The sequence below is a fragment of the Stegastes partitus genome, unplaced genomic scaffold, assembly GCF_000690725.1.
Source record: "Stegastes partitus isolate 25-593 unplaced genomic scaffold, Stegastes_partitus-1.0.2 Scaffold2274, whole genome shotgun sequence".
Taxonomy (NCBI): Eukaryota; Metazoa; Chordata; class Actinopteri; family Pomacentridae; genus Stegastes; species Stegastes partitus.
In genome coordinates, this window is record NW_007580005.1 from 1 (window position 1) to 17,804 (window position 17,804).

At 39.7% G+C, this 17,804-nt stretch overlaps 2 protein-coding genes across 2 annotated transcripts in view; one reads left to right on the top strand and one right to left on the bottom strand.

The window, feature by feature from the left end:
* Nucleotides 1–598: 598 nt before the first annotated feature.
* Nucleotides 599–8,891, top strand: LOC103374535 (C-Jun-amino-terminal kinase-interacting protein 1-like; the record flags this gene model as incomplete). Its single annotated transcript, XM_008304634.1, has 9 exons — nt 599–1,147; nt 2,003–2,263; nt 4,025–4,100; nt 4,180–4,346; nt 4,427–4,530; nt 5,823–5,933; nt 6,477–6,547; nt 6,720–6,818; nt 7,526–8,891. Coding segments are annotated over 9 exons (1,511 nt in total), but the record flags the coding sequence as incomplete, so codon positions are not given.
* A 1,941-nt stretch (nt 8,892–10,832) lies between these two features.
* The window catches only part of cstpp1 (centriolar satellite-associated tubulin polyglutamylase complex regulator 1), a 13,817-nt gene continuing 6,845 nt past the window's right edge, over nt 10,833–17,804 (bottom strand). Inside the window, exons 6-8 of the mRNA XM_008304635.1 lie at nt 15,108–15,315; nt 14,928–15,037; nt 10,833–11,038 (exon numbers count right to left, since the gene is read on the bottom strand). Coding sequence (XP_008302857.1) covers nt 10,833–11,038; nt 14,928–15,037; nt 15,108–15,315 — 524 coding nt within the window. The remainder of the gene's footprint in view (nt 11,039–14,927; nt 15,038–15,107; nt 15,316–17,804) is intronic.

A 17,804-nucleotide genomic window follows, 5' to 3' on the forward strand; every position in this document is an offset into this window, starting at 1 on the left:
TTTAAGTTAGGGTTATGTTAGGTTTAAGTTACAGTAACATTAACTTTAATTTAGGATAATTCTAAGTGTTTAAGGTATTGTTTGGTTGAGGTTAAGATACTATTAGCTTAGCTTTGAGTAATATTTGGTTTAAGTTACAGAAATGTTAGTTTTAGGTGTAATGTCACGTTAAAGTTAGAATATTACTTGTTTTGCTGCCTGCGTAAGCCCCAACTTTGTTACCATTGGGGTTTCTGATAGATGGCAAAGGTTTGGTTAGTACAATGTTGGATTTACATTAGGGCAATGTTAGCTTTTAGTTGGGAGAATGTTAGCTTTAGGTTACAGTAATCAAATAAAACCAAGAAAAACATCAGATACAGAAATGTTTGTGCCACAGCTGAACAACTTTGCAAAATTCATCTGTCTGTGTTTTAGCATCTTTTTCAATAGTTGTCTGTTTCTAATCCGTTTAATATTCATGAGCAGGTTTAATCAAACAGTTTAATTATTGTCTTGGTGTTAATCATTTCTGTTTTGTTAAACGTGTGTAACATATGAGATGACTGACAAACTGTCGGACGCTGGTGATTAATGACGCTCCGTTGTGTGTTCTTAGGCCAAAACCATGACAGGACCCAGGAGAACCCTCCGGCTCTGTCCCGGTCCAGCAGCGAGGGGGGGTCCAACAGGATGTCCCTGAGCTCTGACACTGAGGGTCCCCCCCCAGGACCTCTGCATCCCTCCCTGTCCCGCCGACCCAACCCCGACATCAGCGAGGAGGACGGGGAGGGCGACCCGACTCCCTGCCTGAACGTCCAGAATGGTCTGACCCGCTGCCTCGCCGGTGACAACCAAACAGACACGGACTGTACCAAGTCGGAGGTGCAGGACACAGATGACAGTAACACTGTGGTGGACTGTGCGGCTGCTCGGACTGTACCAAAGAGCGAAGCTGCAGCAGGGTTGAACTACGATTCTGTTAAATACACGCTGGTGGTGGACGAACACGCTCAGCTGGAGCTGGTCAAACTCAAAGATTGTTTCCACGGTTACAACGAGCACAACGACGACAGCGACGCCGAGACCGTCTACCAGTCGGCCAATGAGGACGAAGATCCGGAGTACAAGGAGGAGAGGAAGAAGACCGAGGAGGAGAAGAAGCTAGGTAATGGTGACAACTGATGAAGAATGAATGAATGAATGAATGAATGAATGAATGAATGAATGAATGAATGAATGAATGAATGACCATCACAACACCATGGATTCATACAAGCCAGGACCAGAGTGCAGCATTTACATTCCCAAAGTCCAAACATGTAGACACAACTTAAACATCTTTCACATCAAACAACCTTGATTTAAAAGAGAAAAATAAATAAATAAAGGTGTAGAAGTTACAATAATATATACAATTAGAGCTCCAACTATTTTGATGATTAAACAATCTATTTGCTTATTTTTTTTAAAAACTGAAAATGTCAAATATTTGCTGTTTCTCACTTCTCAAATGTGAGTATCTGATGTTTTTCTTCGTCATGCGTGACACTAAACTGAATCTTTTTTGTTAGTTCTACAAAATAAAACATCAAGACTTTATTTTAGCATGTGGGAAACTATAATACGCATTTCTCACTATTTTCTGACATATTTAAGACAAAATGAATGAAAAAAAATCAATTAGTTGAAGCCTAAACAGAAATATTTGAGTGTGTGTTGAAAAATATTTGACAGGTCTCATGTTTAAGTACTCTTCAGACAGATTTTGTGTTTTATATATAGAGATCAGTGTCATCTGCATATAAACTGATGCGCATATCATTCCTCTGTATAGAGGTGAGTGTCATCTGCATATAAACAGATGTAGAAATCATACCTCTGTATTAAGTTGGAACAACAAAAGAGAAACCAATGGAGGACCCGGTAGTGAGCCTTGAGGAACATCACTGTCCAGATACAGTTAGAGAAAGTTTGTTTCTTGCTGCTCTTAGCTTAACCTCTCCTTGTTTTCTGCTCCAAGAGAGGAGGAAAGAGGAGGAGAAGAGGCGAAAGGAGGAAGAGGAGATGAGGAAGAAGAGGGAGGAAGACATAAAGAGGAGGCGGGAGGAGGAGGTGAAGAGGAGGAGGGAGGTGGTGGCGAGAGTCTGCAAACAGTCCAAGGTGGCGTCGACCACGACTTCAGAGGAGGACGAGGCTAACGGAGGAAGAGCCGGAGCTCCCAAAACCCGAAAGTTCCTCAACCTGTTTGCCAACAACAACAGCAGCCATTACAGCGCCACCGGTGAGCCTGTCCTCCATGAAGTCAGCTTAAATCAGATAATCAGAATAATGTCATTTAAGGTTTACTACAGTAGTGCAGTATTGAGTCAAGACAAACTGATTTTCCATCAGTTGTCTTTTACCATTTGTCTGTTGCTGTTTTTTTTTTTTTCAGGAATTTAGCATAGATGTAAATTATTTTAGTATATTTAATGAAGCCATGCCAAATTTAGTCTCCATTACAAGCCCTTTAAGTACATAAGGGTGGATCAGAAATTCAGAGTTTTCAATTCATGCTGCTCCTCCCAGCATTTTGAGCTCCTTTAACTTAGTTAGTACAGCAGATAGATGTGTGAAATTTTCAGGGCTGAAACACACATTTGATGTCATTGATGACATTTGTTAAAAACTGCAAACAAACCAATGTTATATCACTCCAGGTGTCACAATCTAAAGGCTAAATCTTCGTTTTTGTTCAGCATGACTTTATCTAAAACCAACTTTCAGCATCAGTATCAAGCCTTCATCAGAATATCGTTTTGACACAGAGTGAATCAGGTCTAGCAGATGATCCTGGTATCAAATGTAGGTAAAAATGATCCTTTCATTGTCTAGAACTTGTTCTGACCAATGACCGTCACACATGCTGATATGAGCCTTGAAAGTTTTACCCACAATGCACTTTGTAAAGTTTTCTCTGGTGAACTATCAGACACCAGAAACACATCCAGGATACCAATGATTGCTTCTATGACTCTAGCCAACAAACTGCTGCAGTTTTACTGTTCACACTATGATACATCCCATAATACTGATGCTCAGAGTTGATTTGGTTGCAGTTTTTTAACAGAGCTCAAATGTATTTTTTTCAGCCCGAAACGTTCATGTGTTTATCTGCTGTACTGATGAAGTTATGAGGCAGAAATGCTGGAAAAAGTCATGTGAATTAACCCTCATCGACGTACTTCAAGGGCCTAGAACTCAGAAAATATTCATAGTAAGAAGCTAATATTTAGCACAGCATCAATTAATATATTTAAGTTATTTCTGAGGAGGTCAAGTGGGATTCTTTTCACATTTGGGTGATTTTATATGAAATGACCTTTATGTAACCGGCACAAAAACACGCTGAGCCAGCTGAAAGTTGAGTTCTTCTTCTCAGATGATGCTGCCTGTAGTCAAGCAGCTACAGAACAGGCATCATGTGGGTTTGTCTGGTGCTACTGTTTGTGTTTTAAGTTTTATATGTAAAGCAGTGACTGGATCTGAAGCTCTTCTACTCGTAGCTTCTCCACCAACTGACACTGAGTTATGAGGAGGCTGAATCCCGAACCGAGCCGCTGATTGATTCTGCTCGGCGTGACAGAATAATCGCTCTTTTCAGATCAGATTTTAGGACACTGGATAAATTTACAGGCTGTCTTCAGTCAGCAGCTGTTTAAAGACAAATGACTGCAGCAAAGCTCCTGCAGCGTTTTCCTCCCCAGCAGTAATCATTTATGTTTCACACACTGCACATGTTCTTCTTCATGTTCTGTTGCATATTTTCGACAAATAATAACAGTTTTAGTTTGAAAATGTTTTTAAAAATCAATATTTTAGTCAGCGAGTGCGCCCTCTATTGGCCACTAGTAGCACATCAGTGAACTCCAGCATTTACTGGTTTCTGATCATTTTTTGTTTGTTTTATTTTGTCTATTTTATTTTATTATTATTATTTATTGTCAACATGCTATATGAATAAACCTGATCTGATTCATATCCTTGGTTCTGTGTGGTCCAGGTGCCGGTTCCTTCGGTATGTTCTCTTGTGTTCTGGACGGAGTGGAGCGGCAGCAGAGCCACCGAGCCGTCTACAGGTCAGAACACGCCAACACACCGACTGTAGCGTGTGCATATGAACACGTGAAACCAGAACTGAAGCCTGTCTGTGTTTAGGTTCGTCCCCCGTCACGCAGACGAGCTGTACCTGGAGACGGACGACCCGGTTCTGATGCTGGCCCAGTCTGAGGACCTGTGGTGCCAGGGCTACAACATGAGGACCGGCTCCAGCGGCATCTTCCCCGCCTTCTACGCCGTCAGGGTGCCCAAAGAGATGACCCAGGGTAGGCTGCAGCAGACTCCGCTGTACCAACACAATCCAGCACCGTCGGCAGTAACACGATCTCTGTTCTTTGCTCTTCAGTTCAGACGGACGGCTGCACGGAGCAGTTCATGGTCAGATTTCTGGGTTCAGTTCAGGTTCCCATCCACACCGGCAGCGATGTGCTGTGTGCTGCCATGCAGAAGGTACAAAGATACAGACGCAGTTCAACACACACTGAAAATATTTGAGTATTTATGTGTTGTAACTGAGGATGTCCTGAGTTAATGTTTAGGATTCTGTGAGCCTGATCCTTCGTTTACATCTGCTATCAAACACATGTCCACTCAGAAGAGTATAACGTACTTTAGGGAGCATCAGTTAAAATCAAGTAGCTCTGGTCGGAGGTCATTAATCACCGCAGAAGTCTTTGTCATGCTAAACCCCCACAATGCTCTCTGCTGGTCAACATGGACTTCCTGTAGTCTGAGTGACACCTCCTCTGGTCTCCACACTACTAAACAGTAAGAGGCTCCACCTGGTGGAACAACCAGGTACTACAGCTGATCTGTGATCCTTTTTTTAACATGCATGTAGAGTGTATCATGTAGGGAAAGTGGTATTTGTTTCTTTCTAAGTCTGATCCTTTGTTTATATCTGCTGTCCTACATGTGTCCACTTTAAAGAGTATAAAATGCATTAAAAGCAGCGTTTTGACCTAAAGCGCTCGGGTCAGAGGTCATTAAAAACCACATAAGTCTTTGTCATGGTGCCCATTAATGGCTAAACATTCTCCACATGCAGAGAATACGGGTGTCCTCCGTCTTTTAAAGCTTGTGGAGCAGATTGAGGACTGTATTTGTTTTTGTTCATGCATTGCAGAGCTACTCAGCTGATAAACATAAACACTGGATTGATTTAATATCTTTACTGTACTTGAAGTGTTTTTATAAAGAAAGTCGTATCGGACTGGGGCTCTACATCAGCAGATACTAAATAATAAATGACTCGGCTCAGGGGCAAATACAACTTGATCTGGACTTTCCTTGTGTCCTCCAGGAACCTCTAACAGATTAATTCAGAGATGAAGGAACCTCTAATATGTCTAAAAGGCGTTCCTTATTAAATGTATTTGTCTATATCTGGCTGTATTTATATATATTTAGAATATGTGGGGGATTCAGTTTATGGTAAAGTAATAATGAAGCTGACAGAATTACAATACTTCATTTAAATCTAATATAAAACCACTTAAAAATCACACATAAATGTGCACTAATGACTCTCAGCACTAAAACCAACGTCACTATTTGCGTTCACATTTTATTAAAGAATATCTACAATATTGTTCTGACATTTTTCTTAAGTTTGGATGTAAAAAAAACCCACAATTATAACAATGCTGAGTTCAAAATGGAACCCTGAAGGATTCCTCGAGTCTCTTCTGTTTCCAGGACTTGTACTTTTATGATGATCTTGACGTGGTTCGTGTTCACAGGTGGCCTGTAACCGGCGCTCAGCAGGTCAGCCTCCGTCGGCCTGTGTGCTGGAAGTCAGCGTTAAAGGAGTGAAGATCAGCGTCCAGGACCAGTGTCAGTCTGCTCACCGGGTAAACAGACGCTCCGAGTGCTCGCACAGCTTCAGAAATAACTATTAAACCACCGACGTTTTCTGTGTCGTCCTCTGTGGTTCTCACTCAGTTTTCGTCTTGAGGTTGTTTTGCTAGTTCCAAGTCGGTTCACAGAGTTTTCTGTCTGTCAATAGTGATTTTATTTAAAGCTTAGAATTCCATAAATATGGAAAAAGACAAATAAATATTTACAATTTTATTGTTCAAGATAATCAGCCCATTAATAAATGTAAGAAAGAAAAGGATTTTTTTTCTATTTAATGTTTACTGTTTAGCATTTATCTTTATAGTATTTTATTTTTTATTTTTTGTATTTGAAATTCTGTATTTTCTTTACACTTAATTATCGTTTTCTTCTTCTGAATACAGAAAACTGGTTGACTAATTTTAATTTTTATAATTTAATAAAATCCTTAACAGTTAATCTGCTCGTTTGTATTACTAATATTCCAGGATCACGTGTCTTTGTTGAATTTTCCACTCAGTGTCTTTCTACTGACCATCTTTTCGTGTCTCCATCAGGGTGACCAGTGTTTCCACTTCTTCCAGTTGAAGAACATCTCGTTCTGCGGCTGTCATCCCAAACACAGCAAGTGAGTCCAGATCAGTAAACCAGATCGCCTGATCTACACCTGCATTAGAAGTTATTAGACTATTATTCAGCCTTATTGAGCCCTATCTCGTTTAAAGGATCAGAGTTTTTCCTCCTGCAGCAGGTTTATTCTCAGTAAACACATGCTGCTGCTGTTGTTGTTGCTGCTGCAGGTATTTTGGTTTCATCACCAAACATCCCGACCAGCAGCGCTTCGCCTGCCACGTGCTGATGTCAGAAACAACATTACATCCTCTGGCCGAGTCTGTCGGGTAAGAACTGCTGAGTCACTGATGGTTCATCGGTTCAGCTGAGAAGTGCAGAATTTTATTTTATTTTTTTACAGAATCTGGTGGAAACTGTTTACTGTTTTGTGAATCTTGGTGGTTTTGATTTTTTTTTTTAAATCACAATATTAAGTTTACATTTGAATGAGATTCCTGATTGAACCACATGAATAAACTATCAGAAAGGTGGAAATATATTTTTACAGTTTCTAGCTGATAGATGATGCCATTTTGGACATTTCTTTTAGATTTGGGGTTCAGATGGTTTTTCCAGATTAAATTGCACTGAAACTAATTATAAAGTAACGTCTAAACAAAACAACTAAAACAAAAGCTAAATTACGCTGCTAAATACGCGTAAAATAAACAAATGTGAACTGTTTTATTGTAAAGTGCGTTGCCTGATCGATGAAAATTTCCTTCTCTTGTTCAGTAGATTAATTTATTTGTTTGAATTGAATGTGAACTTACATGTTTTATGAAAAACGGCTTGTTGTGTGAAAATGGTGTGAAAATATTGTCAAGTAGCTCCACTTGACAGTATTTGTACACCACACAGCGGCCTTGTTCCCTCCAAGTAGAAGAAAGAAAATACTCCGTTGCTCCTTTTGAGTAGAACTGCAGTCCGAATGGGTCGTTTTTTTTTCCTTTCGTTTGGCTCTGACGTGTTTCCCGTCTCATTGCTCCCCCAGGAGGGCCTTCCAGCAGTTCTACAAGGAGCACATCGGCTACTCGTGTCCCACCGAAGACATCTTCATCGAGTGACGTCCTCACTGCGAACCTCACTACGTGCATGTGAGCCTGGTTCTGACGCCCGGACTGGACCACCGATATATCTCCTCTGCATGGTGGATTCGTTTCTTTCTGCAGCTGCATCCGGCGGTACGGCGAGCTTCTCCTTCCTACAGCCACGTGTCAGTATCGTGAATACCTCTGTAGATGGACGGGATCAGACGAGAAGCTCCGTAAACCCGTAAACACAAATATCTATTTTATCAGTAAAAAAACAAAACAGACCTATATGTAACTGCACATAGATATTAAACCTCCCTGAAGACCTTCTCCGTCCTGCAAAGCCACAACTCAGTAACTGCACATTTGGTTTTAGCCGAGTTCTGAATCGGACTTTCTGACGTCTTATATCAACATATAAACATCATATTGTCATAGAAACGAGCTACAGCTGCCTGTAAACTAACCTCAGCTGCAGCTAACCGAACAAACACATTTTAATGCTCAGACATGTTTTTATATCCCATAACAATGCAGCAGCGGAAACATGATAGATTTTAAAAAACAACAAGACAAAGAAAAGGTGCTAAAAGCGAACTAGCCCGGCTTAGCAGAGCAGCAGCGATGGTTTGATTTGGTTCAACTGCCTTTAAATCGTATTTCAGGGTTTCTGTTGGTGCAGTTGCTGCTCTGTGACTTTGCAGAGTCGTCATAAAGTTCATTTAACGACGGAACGTTTTAATTCTCGACTCGTGAAACTCGCAGCCGGAGCTCGAATGAGTGATCAGTGACAGTTTGGTAATGATTTAACCGTTTGATCAGTCGGCCACGTTAGCAGCTGTGTGAGTCTGTGCAGCGCCGCGGCGTTTGTTGGTCTGAAGATAAACCAGATGAAGTGACAGGACAAGTTTTCACCGACTTGTTCCTCCTCCGATTGTCGACCGGCATGGATGGTTTATGGAACGGGCCAATTTAATGACCACAAATATCCTCAAATCAACCACAAAGAGACACAAAATTACTGCACAGAGACTCAGAGCAACTGAAAGTGAACAAACAGAGAGATGCAAAACAACTATAAAGTGATTTAAAAAAAAATACAAAGAGACACAATCAGACTACAAAAAGACTCAAAATGACCAAAGAGACACACAACAACTACAACAAGATGGAAATGGACAAGAAAAAGACCAAAGAGACACAAAACGACCACAGAAAAAAGAACAAAGAACAAAGCGTTAAGAAAAAAGAGTACTTACAGCGTCAAAGTAAGGAAAGAGACACCAAAAACCTACAAAAACTGACAAAATAACTATAAAGAGTTGAAAAATCCCTATAAACAGACAAAAACAGAGTACAAAAACCATCAAAATGACAACTACAACAAAAAAAAAACAACTACAAAAAGATGCTAAATGACCACAAAAAGACACGAAACAACCATAATGACACACCAAAAACCTACTAAGACTGACAAAACAACTACAAAGACACACAAAATGACCACAAAGAGACGAAAAAAACACAAAAAAACTTAGAATCACCCAAACGAGTACAAAAAGCATCACAAATAATGACAAATAACTATAAAGAGATGCAAAAATTACTACAAAAAGTTGGAAACAACTACAGAAATCACAACACGACCACCAACAGATGGACCCACGGCGCTAACATGGCTGATAAAAAACATTTAAAGCTTCTGAAATTCTCTGTCAGATCATTTAAAACTTAAAAAACGTCACTTTGACCTCTGAGAACTTGAATTTTTACGTTTGATAAAAACCTCATTAGTCAGTAAAATAACAACCTTCCTGATAAACGACATGTTTTTACGTCACGGTCTGATGAAGGCGCTCGAGTAAAAAAAGGTTTATTTTACAGATTTCTAAATTCTTGGAAACTTTATTTATGATTTGGTAAAAGCTAGTCGATATTTACGGAAGCTGAGAGCGGTCATGGCCGCATATTTTTTTAAACGCCGTTTTCCCGAGAAAATGAGATAATTATCTCTATTATCTATAATTATAATTATTAACGAGATAATTATCTCTATTATCTATAATTATAATTATTAACGAGATCATTATCTCGTTATCTTGAGAAAACGGCGTTCGTTTTCCCGAGATAACGAGGTAATTATCCCGTTGACAGTTCCGGCTGTCACTTCACCTTCATCAGAAGTTGTCGGACTTCCTGGTGTGACGTATCTTATATAGACAGCTGACCGGGAACTCCGACATGACGTGTCATGAGAACAGCTGACCGGTGATGACAGCTTACAATGAAGCGCTCGTGCCCGGTCTGGTCTGTCCTCCGGCCCCCCGCTGGTGACTGAGGATGGAATCCCAGGTGGGGAGGTCCCACACACCTGGGATTCCATCCTGGACCGGGCACGAGCGGGCAAACACAAACACCAATTATCTGGTTTTCACGAGAAAACGATTCTTGTTATCCCGAGATAACGAGATAATTAACTCATTATCTCGAGAAAACGGCGAAGAAAGAACAGTAGCGGAAAACGACCGCTCTCGGCTTCCGTAGATATTTAGCGGTAAATTTCACATATATCTCCAGTTAAATCCTCCTTTTAACTCCAAACTATGTCGGACTTTTGGGGGGAAATGTTGCTAAATAAACAGCAAAATATCAGCTGAGTTTTACTTTATCGTACAGAAAGTTTCTAAAACATTAGATGTGGTTTGTAAGCTCTCTGCAGTCCACTAGTTGCATTCAAATAACAAATCTTTAATGGCGGTTTGCAGACCCGTGACTGTCTGTGTGAGGGTTTGGTGACTAAAATGAGACTTTACAAAAGTGTTCAGAAACGACATTCTGCATGAATTAAAGTCGGATTTGTAGCAGAGTGCAGCTGCTGGCGTGACATTCGTAGGTTTCTACCTTCCTTCAATCACTGCATTATTCATCCTCTGGACCAAAACCACATGTCGAGTTCAAAGGCGACGGATTTGTCACGAGAGTTGCATGTTGAGCTTCAGAAGGTTTCCGGTTGAAGCAATTATTAACACCGACTCCCCTGCAAGGCTTCGATGGAAAAAAAAAAAAAAACCCAAACCGGACCTGCTTGTTTCTTTGCACAGACGAGGACAGATTTTAAAAAAACAAGAGTATAAATGTGTATTTTTAACCCCCCAGACTTTGACAATCTGCTGTTGTTGAGTGTGGAGTCGCTGTGAAGGTGCCTCATTTCTCTTTTTGCTGCTTTACTTTCTTCTTCCAAACGACTACGAGCCCTCCGATGGGGGTTCACGCCGAGGCCCGAAGGACGCCGTGCAATTCAGAGTGTGATGGTGGAGGGTGGTTCACTGTGCAGTCGTGTCCAACCGTGTCCACTTTCAGCTTCCTGTGCGTCGACTGCTCGAATCTGGAGAGTCTGCACCGAGACGCTTTACCCAACGAGACCAAAGTGTTTCTGCTGTTAGAGCTTTGCGAAGGTGATGGAGGTTCTACAGCTGCAGAAATTAAAACAGCAGCTAAAAAAAGCATCCAAGTGATCATACGAGCATCAACTTTGGCAGGTGCATTATGTACAGGCAGCCGCTTTAGAGGATAATGACAAAATGGTGAACATCATGTTTTTGGATTCATTTAACTCCAGTTGATGTGTGAAACCGTTGATGACGAAGGTTCTGCAGCTGCCAAAAGTAAAATAGAGACAGAAAAAATGATCCAAATTGTCACACAAGCGTCACATTTTACAAGTGTATTATGTATAGGCGGCCTGTTTTCTAAAATGGGTTCACTTTTTTCAAGATGGCGGACATTGGTGTCTAATGTTGGATTTTTTTGAATATCTTTTAACTCCGGTTTTTATGGCATTAACATTATTTCATACATTTTTGGCACCTTAGGAACAGAAACTTTCAAAATAAAGTGAAATCACATTACCTCAGAGTCTTACTGGAGAAGCAAATGCCTTTAAGTTTAACTTAACGAGCTAAATGATACCTTTGGGATTGGAAAAACCGCTTGAATTCATCAGGTGCCACAAATAATCAAGAGTTTGCATTAGCAATATATTAATTGTAGTTGAAAAAGTACATATTGACTATATAATAAGTAGCAAAGACGACGGTCAGGAGGCAAAAACACGACCTCTACTACTGCATCCTTTGCATAGAGCATCACTATATTGCTTTACATTAACACCTGTTGTAAAGAAATGTGTAAAACATGCTATAAATGTCCAAGCTATCGTATTCGAACATGCAAATTTGGATTCTACGTGTTAAATTCCATATATTATGACATCAAAACTAAGAAACTCCCTCTACGAGATCATCCTGTGTGCATATTGTAAATGGGGGCCATCTTGAAAAACGGCAGCAATTTTGCAAATTCATGTGACTTCTTTTATGAAAAATCCCTCCTACGGCGGCCAATGTTGGTGCTCGTTCTGAGATTAAACCAGATGCAACGTCGTCGTGATTCAATTTTTTGTTGCATTGAATTTGGCGGAGCTGCAGTTGAGAGTTTATTTAAACAGATTCAATAACACGAGCGCTGCTGACTGTAAACGAACGATCTGAATCAGAGCTTTAATCTAATTTTTGCTGCAGATTCTCAGGTTTCACTCTGACTTGCTGATGAAAATAAGGTCACGTCTGCTGTTTTTACAGAATAACCTCGAGAAGTTCAAAGATGTTGTGAACTATTTGCGCTACAAAACTGGAAATACTAACTAGCTAACAGGCTATTTAGCTAGTTTAACACATGCTAACTAGAGAACACACATACTGTAGTGGTTCATAACTAAATAATTCACTAAACTGGTTCCACATGTGGCAGAAAAACCTCCTCACTTATTTCTCTTCCTGTATTATTGGTCCTGTTTTACTTCTTAATGCACATATTCCAAAAAACTGGACAAATAAAACTGATAGCCTCCGATTAGCCTGGCTGCGGTGAAGTTAGCATCGTTTGTAATGAAACGCATTTCCTTGCGTTGAACACTGGAGGGCGCTGTCTGCAAATTATTATAGTATTATGATGTATGTGGTTAAAGAAGCTAATTGTTTTTGTTTTTCTGCATACAATGGACTCTCAGATTGTTTCAAGCTGCTAAAAGCTACACAGTTAGCAACCAGCATTTAGCAGCTAAAGTCTATGAATTTGTCCAAATGAGCAAACAAAACTTCTTAAACATCGAAGGAAAGTGAGAATTTGAGAGAGAATTAAATTGAAGCCAAAAAAGTCATCTCACAAGCAAATTATTTATAAAAATTTCTACAATTTTGATGATGTTTTCTTTTGTTTACAATACAAGGGATGGTGGAGACCAAACCAGAGCTAAAAACATCAATTTATCAGCTCGTGAAACATGAGAATAGGACAAACAAACAAAAAACAGCTAACAGTTTGAGCGTTCTGATTCCTAGCTAACGATAAATTGAAAATCCAGATCTGAGCAGTCGACGGAAGCGAAGCCCGACATGTTTTGTGTTTGAATCAGTGCCTATTTTCTTTTTTTATTCAGTTCTCTGGTGTCGTGATGACGATGACGACGACGACGGTGATGATGATGTATTAAATGTTCACATGTTCTCCGATCACAGAAGCAGGAACTCGCGTAGCTGGGGATGGTTGCCGTGGAAACAGTGTTATCGAGGAGGGGTCGTTGGTTGCCATGGCAGCCGTCCACCAGAAACGCGTCCTTCCTCCGCGTTTCCTCCTCTGTGATGGCGAGACGACGAGGATCGACTGTACATAAGCCATGGGTATAGAAACATCCTGTATAGAAGCTGTACGTATGTATGTTTGTATAGAGTTATTATTGTATGCCGTCGGTCCGACCAAACCTGGGTGTAACACCGCATGATATCAATGTTGTAAAATGACGACGAGACGCACAGACTGATGCTGATGGTGGTTGTTCTTGTCAATAAATCACGTTTACAACTGCATGTCTGTAAATGATTCTTATATGCTGCCATGTGCACCAGAAAAAAGTATTTAAGGTCCAGCAACAAGGTGTCCGAAAAAATACAACAACCACTTTAGTTTCACCAATTTAACCGATTAATTTACTTTTTAGCTTAAAAGCATAACTTTTAGTCTCATAGTTTTGGTATTTTAAACTGCAATCATCAGATATTTCTTATAGGGTAACAGTAGATTATTCTTATTATTACTTTCAGCGAAATGTTTCATCATTTCATTCATTGTTTTTCGCTACTTTGGCTGTTTGTCCATTGATTTTTACTCATCTTTTTAAGCCTGGTTAAGGATTTTTTTTTCTTTTTCAACCCTTCATTAAGTATTTTTAGTTATTTCAGCTATTTAGTCATTATTTTCGCTAACTTTTTCAAATATTTATTTATTATTTTAGGCCATTTCAGCTGTTTTTTAAAATTATTATTATTTTAAGCTATTTTAGCGGTTTATTCATTTCTTTTGACCAACATTTTGAAGCCTTAATGCAATATTTTAATATTTTTAAACCCTTTCTTCATTATTTTTAGCGGTGTATCCAGTACTTTATGTTAACCTTTTTAAGCCTTTATGTTTTAAAACAAAATTTTTTAAAAAACATTTCAATCATATTTATTTTAGATATTTCCGTTGTTTATCCATTACTTTTAGATATTTTTTCAACACTTAATTATTTTTTAGATGTCAGCTGTTTATTTTTTTTAAAACTAACTTTTACTTTACTTTAACTCTTTGTTGGGTTTTTTTTTTTTTTTTTTTTTTTTTAGCTATTTCAGTTTTCCTGTTTTTCAGTTACTGTAAGTCAACTTTCAAAAATATTTTTTAAACCTTTATTGATTTTTTAAAATTATTTTTTATAGCTATTTCAGCTGTTTATTATTTTTTAACCACTATGTTAGTGGTTTATTAGCAGCAATAATTTTTATATTTTTCAACCCTCTATTCATTATTTTGAGGTATTTCAGTTGTGTAATGATTTTTAGTTAACTTGTTCAGCCTTTTATTCATTATTTTTTAGCTGTTTTAGGTCTTTGTTCATTATTACAACTATTTCAGTAAATCTTTTGTCAACCATTTATCCAGTAGTTTCACCTGCATCTCCACAATTTATTCACTTTTAGCTAGTTGGCTAAAAGGCACAACTTTTACCTTCGTAACTTTAATAATCAATGTTATCATACTTTTTGATGTTTAAATCATTTGTCCATTAATTTCAGCAAAAACCTGTTTTAACTGATTGACTTTAACTATTTACTTCTAGCTCTTTCAGTCCCACAAGTTCTTAATATAAATCAGTTTTATTCTTAATATAAACAAAATGATGCACAATTCAGTCGCGTTTTGTTTCTCGTGTGCGACACAAACNATTACTAGTGGCAGAAGGAGGGTGATGTGTCGTGTTGAACCCACCGATAGTCTGGTTGATGGTTTCGTGTTTAGCCAGACTCATGAGGAAGCTGTAGTACGAGACTTTCTCAGTCTGCTCCAGGATTTCCCTCATGCACGACCTGGAGGGGAAACTGCACACAGACCAACATAAATCCTGTGTTTGTGTCCAGAGTTTGTGTGAACCCGTGTGGCTGTGTCTACCTGTGCTTGAAGCGGTCGCACAGGTCGTCCACGCACTGAGCCAGCATGCTCGGCTCCACGCCGTCCTGCTGCTGCTCCTCCTTGTCGTTCTCCTCCGCCGCCACGGACGGAAGCTGCTCGATGGAGGTGGACGTCGGGACGATGACGGTGTTCGGACTCTTCCCCGCCAACAGGTCCTGGTAGATCACCAGAACACTGTCCAGGAACTCTGCAGACAACAGCAGGTTAAATTCTGTTATTGGGTTTATTTTACCTCTAAAGTGCAAGCAGCACTTTCTGGGTGTTATTTCACTCCTGTCCTCATTGTGGGCTCATTTTTCACTGCAATATAAAGTCCTACAGCTCCATGGAAACAGAACGAAGAAGGAGAGAACCCAGAATGTCTTTTGTATGACATGCCATAAATAAGAAGAATGAAAAATAGTTGCGTTTCAGTTATTTTACAAAAATGGACAAACTTGGAATCAACATGTGCAACTTTTTTCCAAAAGCCACTCTGGAAAAAAGTGGTGACGACATCCATCCAGTGCATGCTCTGCTCATCAGCTGTAGGAAGATGTTCCACCATCAGCTGGATATGTATCGTCCAACAACCTGCTCCTCTGTTCACTGTTTCTGAGCCATGCTGCATTTATTTATTGATCCAGTAGGTTTTGTTTATAATCTCTTCTCTGCTCTGAGGAAACACTGGCTGCAGGAGCTCAGATTTTTTTGTTTTTAACAGAATCTGGTGCAAACACTTTATCTTTGTTTTTCTACACGAGCAGTTTACAGACTATTCTTTCTATTCTTTCTGACACTTTCTGGCTGAAAAATGGCGTCATTTTTGACTATTTATTTAAAAGATAACATGCCTTTATTAACCCGCCTGCAGATTACGGGGTTCACAGAGTTAAGAAAACATCCAGATCCAGATCTTTATAAGCTGAAAGTACAAACTGTATACTCAGCAGATCATCACGTCCTCAGGCTTGTTTCTACGTGCAGCACACACACAGAGCAGCATTAGCATTAGCATCAGCTACTGTTACATAAGCTGGAGTCCTGTTTCCTCCTTGTGCCTGCANATGCACAATTCAGTCGCGTTTTGTTTCTCGTGTGCGACACAAACTGACTCACAAACTCAATTTCATGCAAACAAAACACCTCCAATATTAAACACAGAACACAACAACATAAATACAGTCTTGCGTCACAGTTACATCTTTATTATTCACAGTGTGAGTCACATTAAATCACATATACGGTTCTCAGTACAAAGTCATAAATATCTCAGCGCTATACATACAGGGGAGTAATACTTGCAGTGGTCGTGTCCACCTTAAACATTTGTTTTGAAGCAGCAGGAGGACGTCCAGCGACACAGTGTGACGATGAGCCCGTCGGTTCGGGTGGTTTGCTGAAATCACAGCGTTTCCTCAGCGTTCACAAATGGTTTCAATACAGCAGAATGTAACTTAATACGCGTTTAACCATCAAATCGTGCAGGAAAGTCTGATGGAAAACGAGCAGGGAAGAAGTAAACGTTCACATTTCTGGCTGTTTGTAACGATAACATCAGTTGATGTCATTAAATGAATTGTTTAAAGTCATTTTTCAAGCAGATATTCGGGAACATTTGGCGCCAAACTGCAAAGATTTTGGTCTTTTATGAAGGTGAGAAATTAAATGTTTTAATGCCGTCGATCCAAAAGTGCAGGTTTTAGTGGAAAATCAAGCATTTACTGTTAAATATGACGATATTAATACTATTCTGTACTTAGTGTTTACTAAGCAGCAGCTACTTTACAGGAACTACAACTACGTCACTACTTTTGGTTAAGTTGTGGTGTTTTGTGTAAATGCTGTCAGACTTTAAGGGAAAACTAAATACTGACGATATGAGGCTTCGTGTCAGAACCAGATCTGCTCTTCAGCGGCACATACGAGCGATTTAACAGAATGTGTGGCCTTGTGAGGAAAACGGTGAACCTGCCCTTTAAGAATAACGGCGACGCGTCACCACGAAGCAGGAAGTCAGTTCTCAGAGGAGTCGGTCTCCTCGGTGGATCCGTCGCTCTCCACCTCCATCCTCCTGCGGTGGTGGATGTTCCTGCGGGGGGAAGCCTTCCTCTGGACCTCCTTCAGCGCCCCCACAGCGCTGCCGCTGCTGTTGCTGCCGGGACTCACCGAGATCTGAGCGATTCTGAGGACAGCAGGAGGTTTGTTTCAGGTATTTATACATTTATTCACATGAAGGAGGAGATTCAGGGAGTAACACAGGACAGTAAAGGGGTGTAACGTTGTAAAAGATTCATGGTTTGGGACGTTTTTGGTTGAAGAAATGCAGAAAATTAAGCGTCTGTCATTTATTCGGAAGTCTGTCATTGTTTCTATGTCTTAATCTATGAACTGATGACCTGATTAATCAATAATTTAACTAATTTTTCAAACAAAAATAGCAAAAATGTGATGCTTCCATGTTCAGAAACATGCAAATTTGCTGTTTGTATTCATCCTACATCACTGTAAAAATAAATAATTGGTTAGTGATCTTCTCTTCAAAAGCAAAAACTACTGAACGGCTTTTATTAATTAGCAAAAAGAAGTTTTATTTCCAACCAGTGGTGGAGAAACCTTTAAAGTTTCGCACACAGAGAGTTTGAGCTCAGCGCTGAAGGGAAGTGAGAACTTCTCTGATGAGCACAGACGTTGTAG